This window comes from Macrobrachium nipponense, chromosome 20, assembly GCF_015104395.2.
Source record: "Macrobrachium nipponense isolate FS-2020 chromosome 20, ASM1510439v2, whole genome shotgun sequence".
Lineage (NCBI taxonomy): Eukaryota > Metazoa > Arthropoda > Malacostraca > Decapoda > Palaemonidae > Macrobrachium > Macrobrachium nipponense.
The window spans coordinates 55,373,618-55,391,526 of record NC_061089.1 but is presented as its reverse complement, the minus strand read 5'-3'; the positions used below and the strand labels follow the sequence as shown (position 1 = coordinate 55,391,526).

Below are 17,909 nucleotides of genomic sequence, written 5' to 3'. Positions count from 1 at the left end.
GTGAGAGGCTTGGAGAAAGTTTCTCTCTTCTTAGGGAAAGAATGAACTTCGGCGAGGGAATGGTTAAGTCTTCTAGGGGCCCTTTCCTCGCTCGAACAGTTCTTTCCTCTAGGAAGACTTCATCTTCGTCCTCTTCAGTTTTTCCTAAGGAGATCAATGGAATTGGAAGAAGCGGACTTCTCTCCGACAGTTTTTCTCCTTCCAATGGAAATGAAACCACACCTGCAATGGTGGTTGTCCCCTCTAAAAGAGAACAAGGAATTTCTCTGGAAGTTCCGAACCCAAGCCGAGTGTTATATTCAGACGCATCGGAGAAGGGTTGGGGAGCAACACTAGGACCGAGAGAAGTGTCAGGCACCTGGAAGGCAGCACAGGTGTCCTGGCACATAAATTGCAAAGAACTTCTGGCAGTTCACTTGGCTCTAAAGTTCTTCGAACCTTTTGTGGCAAACAGTGTGGTCCAAGTGAATGTGGACAACACTACCGCCCTGTCCTACATTCGGAAGCAAGGAGGAACACACTCCTTGTTCCTATACGAAATAGCAAGAGATCTGCTACTTTGGACCTCCCAGAGGAACATCTCCCTCCTGACAAGATTTGTTCAGGGTACGAGAAACGTCAGGGCGGACAGACTGAGCAGGAAGCCAGGTCCTTCACACAGAATGGACCCTTCATTCAGAGGTGTGTCAGAGTCTTTGGGATCTTTGGGGCACTCCTCATGTAGATCTGTTCGCCACATTCCTTTCCAAAAGGCTGGAAGTCTTTTGCTCAGTGGTGGAAGACCCAAGAGCTCTCGTGGTCGACGCCTTCCTGCTAGACTGGTCTCATGTAGACGTGTACGCTTTTCCCCCTTTCAAAATCCTGGGGCAAGTGTTGAGAAAGTTTGTAGCGTCCAACGGAACAAGAATGACCCTGATAGCCCCGTTTTGGCCAGCACAAGATTGGTTTGCAGAGGTGCTGGAGTGGACAGTAGACTTCCCCAGATCCCTTCCAAGAAGGATGGATCTTCTCAGACAGCCACACTTCGAGAGGTTTCATCAAAACCTCCCCGCTCTCGCTCTGACTGCCTTTCGACTATCGAAAGACTTGTCAGAGCGAGGGGGTTTTCTCGCGAAGCTGCAAGCGCTATCGCTAGAGCCCGCAGAGCTTGCACTAGACGAGTCTATCAGTCTAAGTGGGAGGTTTTTAGAAGGTGGTGTAAGTCTAAGAAGTTGTCCTCCTCCAGTACCTCTATAACCGAAATCGCTGATTTCCTTTTGTTCCTGAGAGAGGACTCTCACTTATCTGTATCGACTATCAGTATCTGTATCGACTATCAAAGGATGCTTTCGGCAGTCTTCAGAAACAGAGACCTGAGATTTGCTGATATAAAGATCTGCACGACTTTGATTAGATCGTTTGAAACAACAAAATCTAAGGAACTAACTCCTCCCAGCTGGAACCTGGATGTAGTTCTCAAGTTCCTTTTGTCTGACAGATTCGAGCCTCCTCATTTAGCTTCGTTTAGGGATTTAACGAGGAAATGCTTGTTTCTCCTATCTTTGGCGACAGCCAAAAGAATTGGTGAACTTCACGCCCTTGAAGATGAAGTCGGCTTTAACAGAGACTCGGCCTTCTGCTCGTTTAGAACACTTTTTCTAGCAAAAAATGAAAACCCCTCGAATCCCTGGCCCAAGAGATTCGAGATTAAAGGCTTATCGAGTCTAGTGGGTAGAGAAACAGAAAGGTCTCTTTGCCCTGTAAGAGCCTTGAAGTTCTACTTACAAAGGAAGAAACAAATGTGAGGCTCTAGGCAAGGTCTTTGGTGTTCGATTAAGGACCCCACAAGAATCATGTCTAAGAATGCATTAGCTTTCTTCATAAGGAGCGTCATTACAGATGCTCACAAGTTCTGTCCTGACGACTCTTTTCCGCTTTTAAGAGTAAAAGCTCATGAAGTTAGAGCAGTGGCGACGTCTCTCTCTTTTCAGAAGAATATGTCGCTAAAGAAAATCATTGATACGACATATTGGAGGTGCAATTCGGTATTTGCATCTCACTATCTTAAAGACGTTCGCGTGACCTACGAGAAATGTTTTTCTCTGGGGCCTTTCGTATCGGCGGATACGATACTGGGTATGGGAGTAAACACCAATCCTTAACTTTGTACATACCTTCTACTAGATATGTTCTAGATTTCTGCTGACAAAGAGGGCTCGGTGCTGCATTGGCGGCCAGTCACTGTTGTTCAGTAAGGAACTCTTGTGATATCTTTTAGAGGAGTATTATAAAAAAATTTTTTGAGAATTTTTGTATGAATGCGTATTAGTTTCGAGTTATGTGTTGTTTGTAATGAGTTCGGGGATAACTCAGAACAATTCTTTATACTAACATGGTGGTTAGGATCAGGTGGTCGGGATTGGTTGTGTGCTCCTTCATAAGGTGTGTTGTCATAGAAGTGGTCCAGTACCCATTGACAAAGTCCTTTCAGGCTCTGCCGAGTAAGCGGTTCATATACCCATCGACAGACCCACAAGAACTCTTAGCCATAGATCACATATCTCGCTAAAGTCTTGAGGTGATGCAGACTACCGGGCTACAGCCACGAAGTCTACCACCTATCAGGTAGGAACCAAGGTTTTTCTTTTATACCTACAACATATGTTGTTTACCTGTCTAATCCATTTTAGCTGTCTCTTACCCTCCACCAAAGGGTGCCAATCAGCTAAGTATATATCTGACAGGTAAGTTCATTGTATGAAAATGATATTGTTATAATACAATAAAGTTTCATACATACTTACCTGGCAGATATATACTTAGCTAAGACTCCGTCGTCCCCGACAGAAATTCAAATTTCGCGCCACTCGCTACCGGTAGGTCAGGTGATCTACCTGCCTGCCCTGGGCGGCAGGACTAGGAACCATTCCCGTTTTCTATCATATTTTCTCTCTTCCACCTGTCTCTTGCGGGGAGGCTGGGTGGGCCATTAATCGTATATATCTGCCAGGTAAGTATGTATGAAACTTTATTGTATTATAACAATATAATTTTATAGAGAATAAACACAGTTTTACATACAGAAAACAATGAGAAATAAATATAAATGGCTAATGAAATGGATGAATAAATATTCAACATTACTCTTGCCTTCATGGAAGACACTTGTTAGTTTATGGAAGATGGAGAGGAGGGGAGAGGGAGGAGGAGAACTTATTGTTTGGAAGAGGAACCCGCTCCAGAAGGACTTCAGATATCAAGGACCTATCTGGGGTTACTTCTCTTTGTTTTTTACTGGCATCAGAATTGGCTTGAGATTCACTGGACACCCATCACACAATGAAACTGTCCAGAAACATTTGTTTCTGGTGTCTGTTTAAAGTTTGCCTAATGTGAAACATGGCATTGTCATTAAACATGTTGGAGACATGGATTACATCTTCTTGTTGAGATGATAATCCTCCTCAACATTTTTTACATCATTCCACTTTGCAAACATTTCTGTAATCACTGAAATAGGCACATTATGTATGCCCATTTGCTTTCTGAAATTTTCAAGCCAGCCTCTGCTGGCATTAAATTCACTAACAGCAGGGCTTTTTGTAGGCATTTTCTTACTGAGATCAGCATGCAACATCCTCCAACACTTTGCTTCGAATTCTTCTGTTTCTCGCCTCTTTTACAGAAGGGCTGGCACTTGGAACTTTCTTTGGCCCTGTGATGGCTTATTTAGTAGTTGCTCTCAAATAAAAAAAGCACAAAAAGCAACCAGCACAAAAGCAAAATGGGTCATGAGAGAACATGGGATGATTTGTTTGGGCGCTCAGTACGAAATCCGAGATGTATGAAACCTGAGTAGAAATTTTGTGGAAAAAATTCTACGAAAACTAATTTGTTTGAAAATCATGGTGTATGAAATCTGAGGTTTGACTGTCATTGCAAATTTATGAAACTGTCATTTATGCTTTTCTTGGTCTTGGTTGATGTCAAACTTTGTAGCCTATAAGTTTGATCATTGTAATATGAGCCAACAGTAATACTCAATATTTTCTAGGTATTTGCAGGAAAGATTGAAGCAAACAGAGGAAGAAAAGAATCTTATCAGGAGTAATGCTTCAAAATACAAGGTAAAAAATTAATATTGTACCATATATATATATGTCTGATATTTTAAGGTGAATTTGTTGAACAAAAATACTTTGTAGATTTATCTCCTACAGGTACGGGCCAGCATTTTATTTTTCAGGCAACCAGTAATTAAATGAAATTGTTAGGCCATGCTTATTTACTGATTATGTAGTTCCTAAATTTCAGCCTTCTCTTTTCATGCTGCCTTCCTAGAATGCACTTGAAAAGTGCAGAACTCAAGGCACAATCAAGTTAGGCACTCCTGAGAACCTTATTGTAACACCTAAACAAGGTATAATTTTTTGTTTTTTTAATGCTGTAGTGTGGTATTTGCTTCTTGCTTTCAGAAAGATATTCTAAATGGTGCTGATTTTAAAGGACATAGACATCTTTTCTTGCAGTTTTTTTATTGCTTTGTGTTGTTTTCCTGCTTGTACTTTCTTGTCATCTACTACTAGTAGATTTTGAGGTGTGTAATGTAATTTGCTGTAGCAATATAAAACATAACAATAGCAGTTATGTAACTTATTTGTTTAGATCATAAACATTAATTTGTAGCAATGGGAATGTTCCATATTTTTACACTGAGAGATTGGTAGCAGTCATACCCATCCAGAGAAGGAATAATTAGGTGCAAAATTAGGACCACCAGTTTGTCACTACTGTACAGTGTATCACTTTAGACACTAGCACAGATATGAAAGTTTATTTGTAAAGATGAGGGACAACTGAAGGATATAATCAACTGATGGTGGCACTGCATTCTTTCTCTTTACCTAAGCACAAGCCACAAAAGTCTGATGGATCTTACAGGTCCAACCAGCTCATAGGTGGCTCTTTTCATCCCATGAAAATTTGATTTGGGCTGATTAAAAGTGATGACTCTGTGGTGAAACAAATGTTAGTTTGTAAAGAAATATTTCATACAAACTGATTAGTACTTACAATGCAAAGTTCTCTCCTCTCAGCTTCTCCAATTTTTCACAACTAACAACTAGGTATTTGTCCTGACTACATACTACTGAATAGGGGGAAGGGATATGAGTGATGGGGGCTCTCATCCAAGAAATGGGAAATTTTGCACCACCTCAGGGTAATGTGTGTGTCTTTTTTGGTAAATATTGAATTTATCACAGTCCCATTACTGATTTAATAACCTTTAAGTGTACAGGAACATAAATCCATTTCATACCAAAATGTAAGACTAGTGTAGCAGTGTTATATTGTATATTTTTGATAGCGTAGTCGCTATTTTGTCCTCAAAGGAGTTACCCTTCATGGTGGAGGGTAACTCCTTTGAGGACTCAACAGCGACTAACAAAAATATGTTTGTTCCGATACGTAATACAAACCATCGGTCCTTTAACAATAGGAAGTAGCTAGCGGCAGCTGGAACGGTCGTAAGCTTCGAACAAGGGGAGAACGGTAGTTAACTGCTTGTCCGATCGTCGCGCGCCGCGCGACTGGGAGGTAAACAAATCACTTTTGCTTTTGGCCGTGTGAGGATAGGACGTGCTCGTCATCGCTCTGCCCGCTTTGTCGTTTGCTTTGAGTATCAGCCCTCTTTTTCCTAGTGTGATTGAGAGTATATGTACTTTGGCATTTCTTTTTTCATTGAATAATGAGTGATCAAGAAATGGAGATTTCGCCGCGCCCCCCAGTCGCCCGTAGAGTGTGTCCCGGGCTGGAGGGGCGTAGATGCGGCGGATTCAGATCATTTGTGGATGTGGATCCACACGAAGTTTGTACTCGTTGTCGGGGGCGAGAATGCTCCCGCAACGAGCCATGTGTAACATGTATGCATTGGTCCGAGGCGCAGTGGGTTCTGTACGAGGGCAGGAAGAGACTTAGGCCGCCAAAGAAGTCATCGGAAAGTCCAGTGACTCCTTTGGTAACGGACACTTCGTCTTCTTTCCTGCCCCCCGGCCAGCCCCCACGTTTCGCGCCTTCCCCTGCGGGGGGGTAGCGGAGTCCTTCTCCTCTCTCGATCCGTCGAGTGTGGAGGAGGGCGCCCGCTACCCGGACATCCAGTTGTACTCGGGGTCTTCCGTCCGCTCTGGGTGGGGTTCTTCTCCCCCCAGGCGTGAGGAAACCCCTCTAACTAACCCGACTGTTGCTTCCGCAGGTGTGCCATCAGCGAAGGACGACCTGGGACAGGTGTGGGAGTCGCTGGGACTGCAGGGAGTGCCTAGCATACAGGGGTTGATTCAGCGGTTGGCGGGGTCGGCAGTGGTCACTCATGGTACGGTAACCACTACTACCACCACAATATCTACACCAGCATATGAGATGCCACCGCACTTGGTGTATACACCACATGTAATGTCGGTGACACCCACGGCTGCAATTCAAAAACCGATTGCTGCCGTACCAAAGAGGACGGTGCCACCGCCACCTGGGTTCTTTGTATTGCCGACCCCGGACTTCCGCTGCCCCAAGAGTACCCCCCTGGACCTGCCGCCAGTGCCGAGGATGACGGTAGCTGCCGACAGGACGCCTGGCTCTCCTGTGGTACCTTGCCGTGCCTGCCGTACCTGTTGCTGTCCCTGCTGCTCATTCCCTTTCAGATAACGCGCATGATGTTCCTCCTGCTGTTCCTGCTGTTCCTGGACCTGTTCCTGTTGTTCCTGCTGTTGGTGGTGCTGTCACAGTCTCAGGTCCTTTCCAGCAGATGCAGTCGGGCCCTGTTGCTTCGGCTACTCCCCGGCCCCTCTCTCCTGGATGGAAGACCTGACGTCTGTCCTGCGGAGCCTGGCGAAGAAGAAGAGGAAGAAGAGGAAGATGTCGTCGTCTTCGTCGTTCTTCTTTCGTCGTCTGCTGCCTCCTCTTCCCCTTCAACTTTCTAAAGGCTAAACAGCCGAAGAAGAAGAAGGCTGCCTCCTCCCCCCCTAAGAAGACTCCTTCGGGATCTTCTAAGGGCCCGGCTCGCTCAGGCGAGTCGGGGAGCTCTTCTGTTGGTCCTCCTGTTCCTTCGGGAACGGGGCCCGTCTCTTCTTCTGCAAAGAAGAAGACGACGGGGACCAGAGGTGCACCAGCCTCGGCTGGTGCGTCCTCACCTGGTGTTAGCGGTTCTGCCGCTAAACCAGGTTCCGTCTCGGCCGCTTCTCGTTCGCGAGAAGTACCGAGTGGACGCTCTTCCACGGGAGACCGTCCAGCCAAAGTCTTGACGTCCGAGCTCGCTCGCCGTCAAGACAGCGGCGCGGAGCAGAAGACTGGCGAGAGTCGTGCACACGACTCTCGCCAGGCCAGTGGACGCTCTCCGCAGCGATCAACTGGCTGCTCGGGACTGGCGTGACGGTCGCTGACCAGCCACGGGTTGAGGCGAGGAAGGAGTCCCCGCGGCCGCCGGTACCAGCCACGGCTGGTACCAGCGGCTCGACGCGCCGAGAGGATGCTGGCCGGTCTCGACGCGACAGAGAGCCTAGCAGGTCACCTGACCGCCGCTCCCGTAGGGACCGGGCGGAGACGGTGACCAGCGGCAGCTCGCCTGACGCTAGAGATCGGTCTCGACGTTTCTCAGCGAGCCTATCCGGCCCCAGGCGAGCGGCAAGGCTAGGCCTGCTGCTCGATCGCCACCGCGGGTTGACGATCAGCAGCAGCCCTCCACGCACGCTGGTCCTGCCAGCGAGCGAGGGGGGAGCGTCAGGTCTGCCTCTCCCGTACCTTCAACCTCCTCGGGCTATACCGGGAGGAGCGAGGTACCGAGGAGTGATCACGAGAGGTGCGCCGCTCGTGACCCAGCTATGACGCCGTATGGCTCAGGCACGGTTTTAGGACCGACCAGAACATACGCGCAAGTAGTTGGAGGCGACCGTCAGGGGTCTGTCGCTGTTCCTCCTTCTGAAGGAGGAGTATCGCGGGACCTGTTCTTGCTGGAGGGACTGGACGGTCCCTACTCCACAAAGACGCAGTAACTCCCGAGATACAGAGGAACTTTGCAGAAGTCATTAAGCTGATTCGTCAGCTCCCCCCCCCCGCATAATGACCCTGCGGAAGGATCGCCGCTACCACCGCAGAGCCCCGCCACGTCCCGGCTCGAAATCATTTTTGGGGTCCCAAGAGGGAACCCAAAATGATGGTGGGGTTACCGCGATCAGAGCTTGCAGACTCAGTTCCTGGATCAGGTGGAGAAAATCTCGTCTCAGGACGGGAGGACTCGCTGAAATCCGGACGGTCTTCTAAGCTGCTTCCCCCCCTCCCCCTAACAGCGTCAGAGGCGATTCTACGTGCCTTCGGAAGACCCGAATACTGCCTAAAACAGGTTAACCCGGAGTTTGCGAGGCTGACTCCAGGTGTGTCCCTGCAGCAGCTCCTGTCGGAGGTGGAGGAACCTATGGTTCTCGCAAGCAGGAGGCACTTGCCCTGGAATCTACCGCTATGGCAGCGTTCCAGGCAGTCTCTTGGTTGGATTTGTGGTCCCTCAACAATATCCAAGTAGCGGCCGGCTCCGGGGAGTTCTGCTCTCGAAGACGACGCTTCTTTTTAGGAGACTGTGCCAGTCTGGAGGAAGAGCGATCTCTTACCTCGCCATCAGACTGCTAACCTGTGGGCCAACTTAGTTCTTCCGACGTAGGGTACGCAGTCCTTACCCGAGTGACCAAGGGGGCCGGGCGTGAGCGGCACTCGGGCCTTCGAAATGGACCCATTAGGAGTTCCCCAGCTCTCTTTCCCGGAGAGAGGTGGGGGACGCTGCGGTGGAAAGGCGGCGCACTGACGACAGTGACCGCTTAGTTCACCAGGCAGTCCCTCGAAGGTTACTGGGCAATCTCGAGCGACTGCGCGGCCAAGCCAAAGAGCTTGGCTAGCGCTTCCACGGCGGCGAAGACGGTTTTGCACCGTCCAAGCCCCGTGCGAAGACTCTGCTGTTTCACTTCTGCTAGAGGGAGGCCGTAACCAGCCCTCCTCCCAACCTCCTTTCCCCGAGGAGGTGGTGCAAGAAGTCGAAACGAGGAGGGAAACGCTAGGGACGGCGTTCCCCCCACACCTGCTGCCGGAAGGTGGGGGGTGCCTGGCGAGCCATTGGGCGACTTGGCAGCGCTATGCGCCGAGAACTGGATAGTAGACGTCCTTCGGGAGGGTATCTACTACCCTTCGAGTTCTCGGCCCCCCCTCATCTCCAAACCGCCATCTACAGACCTATGGTCCGGGGATCAGCAAAGGACAACGCTCTTCGACAGGAGATCAAGACCATGCTGGCGAAAACGAGCTGTAGAATAATGTGGAGGACGTCACCGGGCTTTTACAGCCGCCTCTTCCTAGTGGAGAAGGCATCGGGGGGCTGGGCGTTCCGGTGAGTAGACCTCTCCCCCCTGAAAACGCTTCGTTCGCACGACGCGGGTTCACGATGGAGTCGGCACGCTCGGTGCTCGACCGATCAGGGGTGGGGAACGATTTCATGCTTTCAGTGGACTTGAAGGACGCGTATTTTTTCAAATACCCCATCCATCAGTCCTCCGCCAGAAAAGTACCCTCCGCTTCATCTTCGACGGGACGGTGTGTACCAATTCAGGGCACTTTGTTTCGGTCTCTCAACCGCCCCACAGGTGTTCACGCGAGTGTTTCACTCTGGTGTCAGCTTGGCCCATTCCGCACGGGATAGTCTTCTGAGGTATCTCAACGATTGGCTAGTCCCTGGCGAGCTCCCGCTCGCAGTTGCTACAGACAGAGATCGATCCTCAAGTTTTGTCGCTATCTGGGGATCGTGGATAACTACGAGAAGTCCGATCTCGAACCAGCAGAAGATGAAGTACTGGGTATGCTGATAGACACGGGTAGCAGGGCAGGTCTTTTCCCCGCAGACTTGCGTATCAGCAAATCAGGGAGGCAGCCGGCGGTTCCTGCTCGGCAGGAACAGGCCAAGCACAGCAAAGGCAAGTCCGTGATTGGCCCATCTGGTCGTCACTCGAGAAGTTAGTCCCTCACGGGCGTCTTCACCTGCGGTCTCTCCAGTGGAGGCTAAGGGAGAGTTTGGTCTCAGGCCAAGGATCTCCTTACTTTCCCGTGGCTCTCACAGACAAGTGAGGCAGGACCTAGCTGGTGGCTCGACGACAAGAACCTCAATTAAGAGATTGCCCCATACGCACTCCCCCCCCCGGAGATGCTTCTGTTCTCAGACGCATCGACCGGGGAGGGAATGGGGCGCACACCTGGAGGAGTTTGCTGACTGCAGGTGTGTGGGACCATCACGAAAAGCACCTTCACATCAATGTCCTGGAACTCAAGGCGGCGTTCAAGCTTCTCCGAGAGTTTCAGGACCGCTGGTGGGGACACTCAGTGGGTTTTGATGTGCGACAACACCACAGTAGTGGCATATGTCAACAACAAGCAGGGGGGGCTAGTGTCTCTTCCGCTCCATCAGTTGACGGTGCAGGTGCACGAGGGGTGGGCCACGGCTCACTCGATAGAGCTGTCAGCACGCTACATTTCTAGGCAGAGGAATGTAGTAGCGGACAAGCTCAGCCGTCGGATCAGGTGATAGGGACCGAATGGTCTCTACACCCAAGACGTGGCGGAAAGGCTCTTCAAACCTGTGGGGGCGACCGGGTTCGTAGACCTGTTCGCCCACCCGGCACAAAACAGAAAACTCAGGGTTTTCTTTTTTCAGCCGTGCCGGACCCATGGGCAGCTGCAGAGGACGCTCTCCAACACCCCTGGGACAACCTCTTCGCCTACGCCTTTCCTCCCTTCTGTCTGATTCGGAAAGTGATCAGTCGAGCGCCTGGTACTCCCCAAATCTCAGAATGATCCTAGTGGCTCCCAAACGGCCTCAAGCCGTTTTTGGTATCCGGACCTGCTGGCTCTTTTCTTTGCGGACGCACCGAGAGAGCTACCAGTTGCACAAACTTCTAGCCCAGCCACACGAGAACGGTAACCACCAAGCAGTCCAGTCCCTTCAACTTCACGGCTGGCTGTTTATCACCATCTCTTGCGAACGAGAGGCTTTTCTCGTAGCGCAGCAACAGAGCTGGCTGGACACGTCCGACAGTCCTCTGCAGCTGTGTACCAGGGGAAGTGGGCCCGCCCCGTCTTCTGTGGTTGGTGTCGTAGACAGGGTCTGTCTCCTCTCAGAGCCACTCTTCAGCAGGTAGCGTATTTCCTCGTGTTTCTTACGCCAGAGAGAAGCTCCTCTCAGTACCCACAGTTAAAGGATAGAGCTGCCCTGGCTCTCGTCCTTAAAACTGACGGGGACTGGGACATCTCGAATTCGTTGAGATCTCCTTGCTAATGAGGAGCTTCGAAAGGTCTTGCCCACCCAGGGAACTCAGGCCCCCGCCCCCTGCGTGGGATGTGACTCTCGTCCTTAGGAGTTGACTCGAAGACCCTTCGAGCCACTCCCGTAGAGTCGTCAGACAGGGATCTGAACCCTCAAGACCCTCTTCTTTGCTGGGGCCTGGCATCGGCGAAGAGAGTAGGGGAATACATGTGGGTCTTTCTTATGATGTTAAACACACCAGAGGCCTGGGGATCTGTGACGCCTCGATTTCTTGCCCGAACTTCGTAGCCAAGACTCCAGAATCCGTCGATCCCTGACGACAGGTTCGAGTCCTTTCACGATCCCCTCCCTCTGGACTTCACCGATAATGATGCGGATGAGATGCTGCTTTGTCCTGTGAGGGCGCTACGGCGCTACCTGAAGAGAACTCGACCTCAGGCCTGAGTGTCGACGCCTTCTTCGTTAGCACTGGGTTACCAAGAAAGAAGTTTCCAAGAACACGCTTTTTCTTTCTGGCTACGTGAGGTGATCAGGAGAGCGTACGAGGCTGATGGTAGCGACGACATCCGTACGCTCCGACCGAGAGCCCACGAAGTCAGAGGTATCGGACCCTCCTTAGCGTTCCGTAAGAACTTCTCCGTGGCGCAGGTCCTGAAGGCAGGTGTCTGGGCCAACCAGACCACCTTCACGTCCTTCTACCTTCGGGATATTGCCCCCTCCCCCAAGTCCTTGGATACTTTTTCCTTGGGACCTGTGGTGGCTGCTCAACACGTTGTGTAAGCTTACCCAGCACCCGAGCAGGCAGAACAGCATCGATTCCTGGTATGACTGGGATAATGAATGTGCGAAATGAGAGTGGACTGGCTTCTCTTCACCATCTTTCTCTACCTCTACCTGTGGGCAGAGGGATACGGTCGTTACCACGCTGGAAGGGAGTCAGATGCAGGTAAGCTATTCAACAGAGCTCCATCCTATATCTTTAACTAGAGATAGGAGTGTATATCCACCACTTTCTCCAACAAGGGGGAGAAAGTGGATGCCTACATGAGACAAACCCATTACTTATATTTGCTCATGTACAGGAAAGAAATTCTTACAATGCTGGTACGAAGAGATACGCTTGCCTCTCTCTTAGTACTCGGCCCAGAGGTCTGACCATTGATCCTGCGGTGCACACCCCGATCAATCGGACAGAGGCTTGGATCCCTCCCTCGCTCTTACGACCAGGGAGGCATTCCAGGGATGGACGAACACCAGTCTGTTCATCAAAGACTCAGATTCCTCCCACCAAGAAGTGAGTCTTCCTATTGTTAAAGGACCGATGGTTTGTATTACGTATCGGAACAAATGACAATTTGTCGAAAATTGCATTTTTCCTAACTATACAAACCTGAGGTCCTTTACATATAGTCCCTCCTCATGCCACCCCTCACTCTGCGTATTTTGCATGGGCCAAAAGCAAAAGTGATTTGTTTACCTCCCAGTCGCGCGGCGCGCGACGATCGGACAAGCAGTTAACTACCGTTCTCCCCTTGTTCGAAGCTTACGACCGTTCCAGCTGCCGCTAGCTACTTCCTATTGTTAAAGGACCTCAGGTTTGTATAGTTAGGAAAAATGCAATTTTCGACAAATTGTCATTTTTCCTACGTCAAAATCTGTTTTATGACACCAGCTTTATGTTTTAAGTAATACTTTCCAGATTTAATAGTGCAAATGTTAGGAGGTTTGTTTTGGAATTGATATAAAGTGACTTGTCAAAAATCCAATAGATTCCAATACCCTATAGGGAACTTTTACCCTTGCATCAAATGAATAGTTGTGGACGCTTGACATATTTTATTTATGTGCTGAAGATAGCTATAAAGCTAGGAAATACCATTTTAGTTTTCTCAAAGAAACATACCATTATATGCTTATATGATGGGTTGTTGCTTTATGGCTGGTAGACCTTAGCTAACTACAAGTACAGTAGACCCCCGTATTCCTGTTCTCCAGATTTGCAGACTCACACATTCGCAGATTTCTCTCTGGAGCATTTCCCCCCATTATTCCCGGAAAATTAGCCTATTTGTGGTATTTTTCTATGAAAACTATCCACAAATTCCTGTTTTTTTTTTATCAATTTCATCATAAAATGCATTTTTTGTGATAAAACTATTTAAAAAAAACGTGGTATAAAATTTTTTAATAGGTTTTGCTTGGATTTTAACTAACAAAATAGGATGTTTTAAGCATTTTAATAGGGGTTCCAACTATTCGTGGGTTTTAACTATGCATGGGGGTCTGGTATGCATCCCCTGCAAATACGGGGGGGACCACTGTACACGAGTTTGAGGGTGAGCCATTTCATGGCTTTGATCTTCAGTTTAAGAGACTAAAGAGTCAATTCTGAATGGTAAGATGAGGTGAGCATTCATTCTTTACTCTCACCCCCATCTTTCTCTCAAACTGACATTTGATAATGAAACTTGATTGTTTTTAAATTTAGATAATTTCAGTGTACGTACCTGTCTTGTATTATGATCTAAATCCAAGCTTTGAAGTGCATTTTTAGTTTTGTTCTCATGGTTTTTTTATGTAAAGTATATTTATTAGTATATAACATGCAATGTATGGAATAAATGGGTGTAATTATACAGTATATGCAGTACGTATGTCTTATTCTTTTTAGGAAAACTTTTAGTGGTTATTTAAAATTATGTACTATAGATATTGTTGCAGCTGATTCAATTTTAAATAGTAAAAAATGAGTTATTTTTCATTTGTTTAGCAAGTACTGTTCTTTAATCTAATTTTACAAAACACTTTACACATTGCTGTCATAAATCATATTGCTATTTTTCATAGTTGGAGAGCTTCTCCGTGATTACCGAGGTGAAGTAGGTGGAGCAGCAGAAACCGATTTGAAATCCCTGTGTGTTGCCCTTGTAGATGCACTCAATCAGCGTTCCCGGGCATTACGTACACAGCGTTCAGCAAACAAGTGAGTAGTTTTATTTATTATTTTTTTTATTTTCGTGTTTGCCATTTGTTGGCATTTGTTTCTTTGTTGTTTTAAGAGTGTGCCCTCATAAATATATGTGTATAGTTTTTGAGCCTTCATCCACACTTCATTGGTATACATATAAACATATTATTATGTACATAGTAATGTACGAAATTCTTGATTATGATATACCACAAACTAAAATATGTGCTATAATAATGTAAAGTTGATTCATTTTCTGATGTAAAAAAAAATTTCTGCAGGGTTTTGGCAAGTCGAGTCTCTGAGCTGGAAAGAAGACTCTCAGATTTTGGAAGTTTGGACAACACGAAATCTGATGGTTTAAATAAAGGAAATGATAGTTCAGAACCCCAAATATCTTCACTTACCCTTATGGAAGGGTATATTCCTCCATCTGGACCATTACCAAAGTACTCAGAAGAAATGCTCATGAAAGATCCACGTTTACATCATTTGTTAAATAATGGTGTTGGAATGGATGAGATGGCTTTGAAAAATGATGTTATTGAAGAGGAAAAAGGTACAAACACTGCAGTAAAAGGTACAAACACTGTAGAAAATATGGAAAAAACTGAGCAGAGTCATCACAAAAACTGTTCTGGTAAAAGTGACCTTCAGAATACTATGCCAAAAACTTGTAGTGCTGCTTCTATTCAGGGAAATAAATCTCAAGGGAAATTACAAGAGACTGCAGAAAATAAAAGAGCTAATGGTGTCCCAGTGTTTGAAGATACATCCTGCAAACCACCTGTGCAAAAACACACTACAGTGGCAAATCAAGCTGTAGATGAATGTGAAAAAAATGGCACAGAAACCATGTCACTAGCTACCAATGGGAAACCATCAGATGGTGTGAAAAAAGGTTCTGTTAAAAACAGAGTTGATTTAAGTAATACAAATTCTCAGATCATGCAGACAAAAGTAGAGCAAAGTAAAAAATCATCTACCAAAGAAGTTACTAAATTCAATGCAAAACTGGAAAAGGTTTCCACTTACGTGAATCCAGAAGATGAGCTTGAGGAAATAGTTCCAATTGATAAGTTAGATTTTTACATAAAGGAAGTACAGATGAAGAGAAAGAGTATGGTGAAAACATCTGAAGATGACGATAAGAGTGAAAAAAGGAAACAAAAAATTGACAAGGCTCCAGAAATGCATAACAAAGGAGGAGAAACAGAAAAGCCACTGCCAAAAGAGAAGACTCCCATTGAGGAAGTATCTGAGGATCAGTCAAGTACCTTGCCAGATATTCCAGATAGTAATGATGACAACGATGAAAGTAGTTTTGATCTTGATATAAGTGACTATGATAGTGATAATGACAACTTAGACTTGGCCCTCCAAGATTGGCAAAATGATTTTGACAAATACTGCCCAGGGAAGAAAGATAAGACAAAGAAAAAATCAAAAGAGCCATCAAAGAAACCAAGTGGGAAAGAAAAGTTTCACTTCTGGAGTAAAGATAAATCTCAAGAACCCAAACTATCACCTGCCTTACAAGAGTTTTTCAATAAAGCTACAGCAGAAGTAGAAGGTGAAGGAATGTAGCTAACTTGGAGCTGCTCAGTATCCATACAATTTAAAAAACCTCATGTTTTCCTTTTAAATTATTATATAAGTAAGTACGAACTTTGTATTTGTGGAGCATAAAGATTATTTTAAAATTAATATATTTTGCAGTAATATTTTAGTAGGAGTTGGTCTAGTGATTTGTATATATGCACTGAAAACTACTTAATAATTACATAGCTGTACATATTCAACAAGTTTTCAGAGATTTCCCTCTTCATGAATTGCCTTATCTCCATACAGTATTCATTATTTAGAAGCTTGATTAAGTTTGATTAGAAAATAAATGGTTATACAATGGAAAATCTTATTTGAAGTCATTCACCTTCTCAGATCTCCTTATTTTAAGGGGGCCCGGCCGGCCCTAATGCCGTTTTTTAACGACAGGACTTTGACATTCATACCACTTAATAAGGTGACTTGGGACATCTCCAAACCGCATATAATTTTCGCCTCTGACCTTCGGTTTTGTGACGCCAGGGCCCATTTATCCTGAAAATAACCACTTTTTCAATATATCTCCTCCCTTGATATTTTAATATTAAGACCTGGGATTACTACCATATATAGACCTGATGTAGACCTCCAATCAAATGGAGAGTTTTTTTTCTAAGTCATTTTTTTGCTAGATATGAATTTTTCAATATGGTAAAAAAATAACCCTATAAATCACGAGAAAAAAATGTATAAAAAAAGGTACGAAACAAAAATTGGAAAAAAGGGCTCTATTTGATTGTTCTATAATGTCTTTCTGAGTTATATACCAAATTCCAATGTTATGGCTTTAAAACTAGTGAGAAGATAGATTTTGAAGGTCAATAAGTATAGTTTTGAGATACGGGCGTTCAAAGTTTTCCTCGTAGTTTCTATAAAAGACAATGTTAATAAATACTGATTATTATGAATGTATATTTCTTTTTTGTGTATTAATGAACCAAAACTATTTTATTTATCATAATTTAATCATAAATGATGATCCCTTTGCTCATATATCGTAGCCTGGGGCACTGCTTGAGGCAAGATGGGCCACTCCTTCCTACGTAACCCCCTCTCTCCCCTTCACTAACTCGGCTTTATTACAGCGAATTTTCTTCTTCTGTATGTTAGCGAGATGTTTTCTTGTATTTTCCTCTTTGGAATGATGACATTCTTGCCGAAACAAAGATAAACAAACATAAATGCAAGAGAATGTCACAGGTGAAAACCGAAGATGTACTCTCTTTTTATTTTAAAACAAAAGACAATTTAATAAATCATGATTATTATGAATTTCATAGTCCATTTTGGGTATTAAAAAACCAAACTATGTTATTTATCATAAATGAAGATCTCTTTGCTCAAAGATCGTAGCCTTGGGCATAGTGTGACGTGTGCTGTCAGGCAAGAAGGGGGCGTTACTAAGCAACCCTCCCCTCCCTCTTCACTAACTACGCGTATATTATGATATTCTGTAATAATGCTTGAGCGATTTTTCTTCGTCTGTATGTTAGCGAGATGTTTTCCTTGTCTCTTTTCCTCATTGGCATGATGAAACTTCTTGCCAAAAAACATACATAAACATACGTGAAAGCAAGCGAAAGTCACGAGGTGAAACTCGAACGTGTAATCTACTTGAAGTCTATGGTCGCACTGATTCATCATATGGTTGAACCAGATACTCGCTTCTGCGAGCCAGGGAATCTCTACAGATGCCATTTCTCACAATTTCTTTGCCAATAATTATCAAAATTTACGATAACAGAAGAAATATTGCATTTTCTTGTACGATGAATGTTTTAGGCTTATTGAGTTATGTTTACTAATTACCTTGTAACTACGAAAGTAAGAGGAATTTTGACGAAATATTTCGTATACGTATTCTCAATTGCCATATGAAGCTCCATGAATTTTTTCATGACTTTGCATTTTTCGCCCTATACCACTGATATAGTGGTTCCGGCCGGCCCCCTTAACTAATACTGTCAACAGCAGAGAAATTTTCAGTTTTGCAAATAAAAAAATTTCTTATCCCTG

General features: G+C 45.7%; 1 protein-coding gene across 1 annotated transcript in view; it reads left to right on the top strand.

Moving 5' to 3' along the window:
• The window catches only part of LOC135226017 (golgin subfamily B member 1-like), a gene marked incomplete at its 5' end in the record, with an annotated part of 31,251 nt that extends 15,050 nt beyond the window's left edge, over positions 1-16,201 (top strand). Inside the window, 4 exon segments of the mRNA XM_064265497.1 lie at positions 4,034-4,106; positions 4,321-4,399; positions 14,168-14,303; positions 14,570-16,201. Coding sequence (XP_064121567.1) covers positions 4,034-4,106; positions 4,321-4,399; positions 14,168-14,303; positions 14,570-15,875 — 1,594 coding nt within the window.
• Between the last annotated feature and the right edge of the window lie 1,708 nt (positions 16,202-17,909).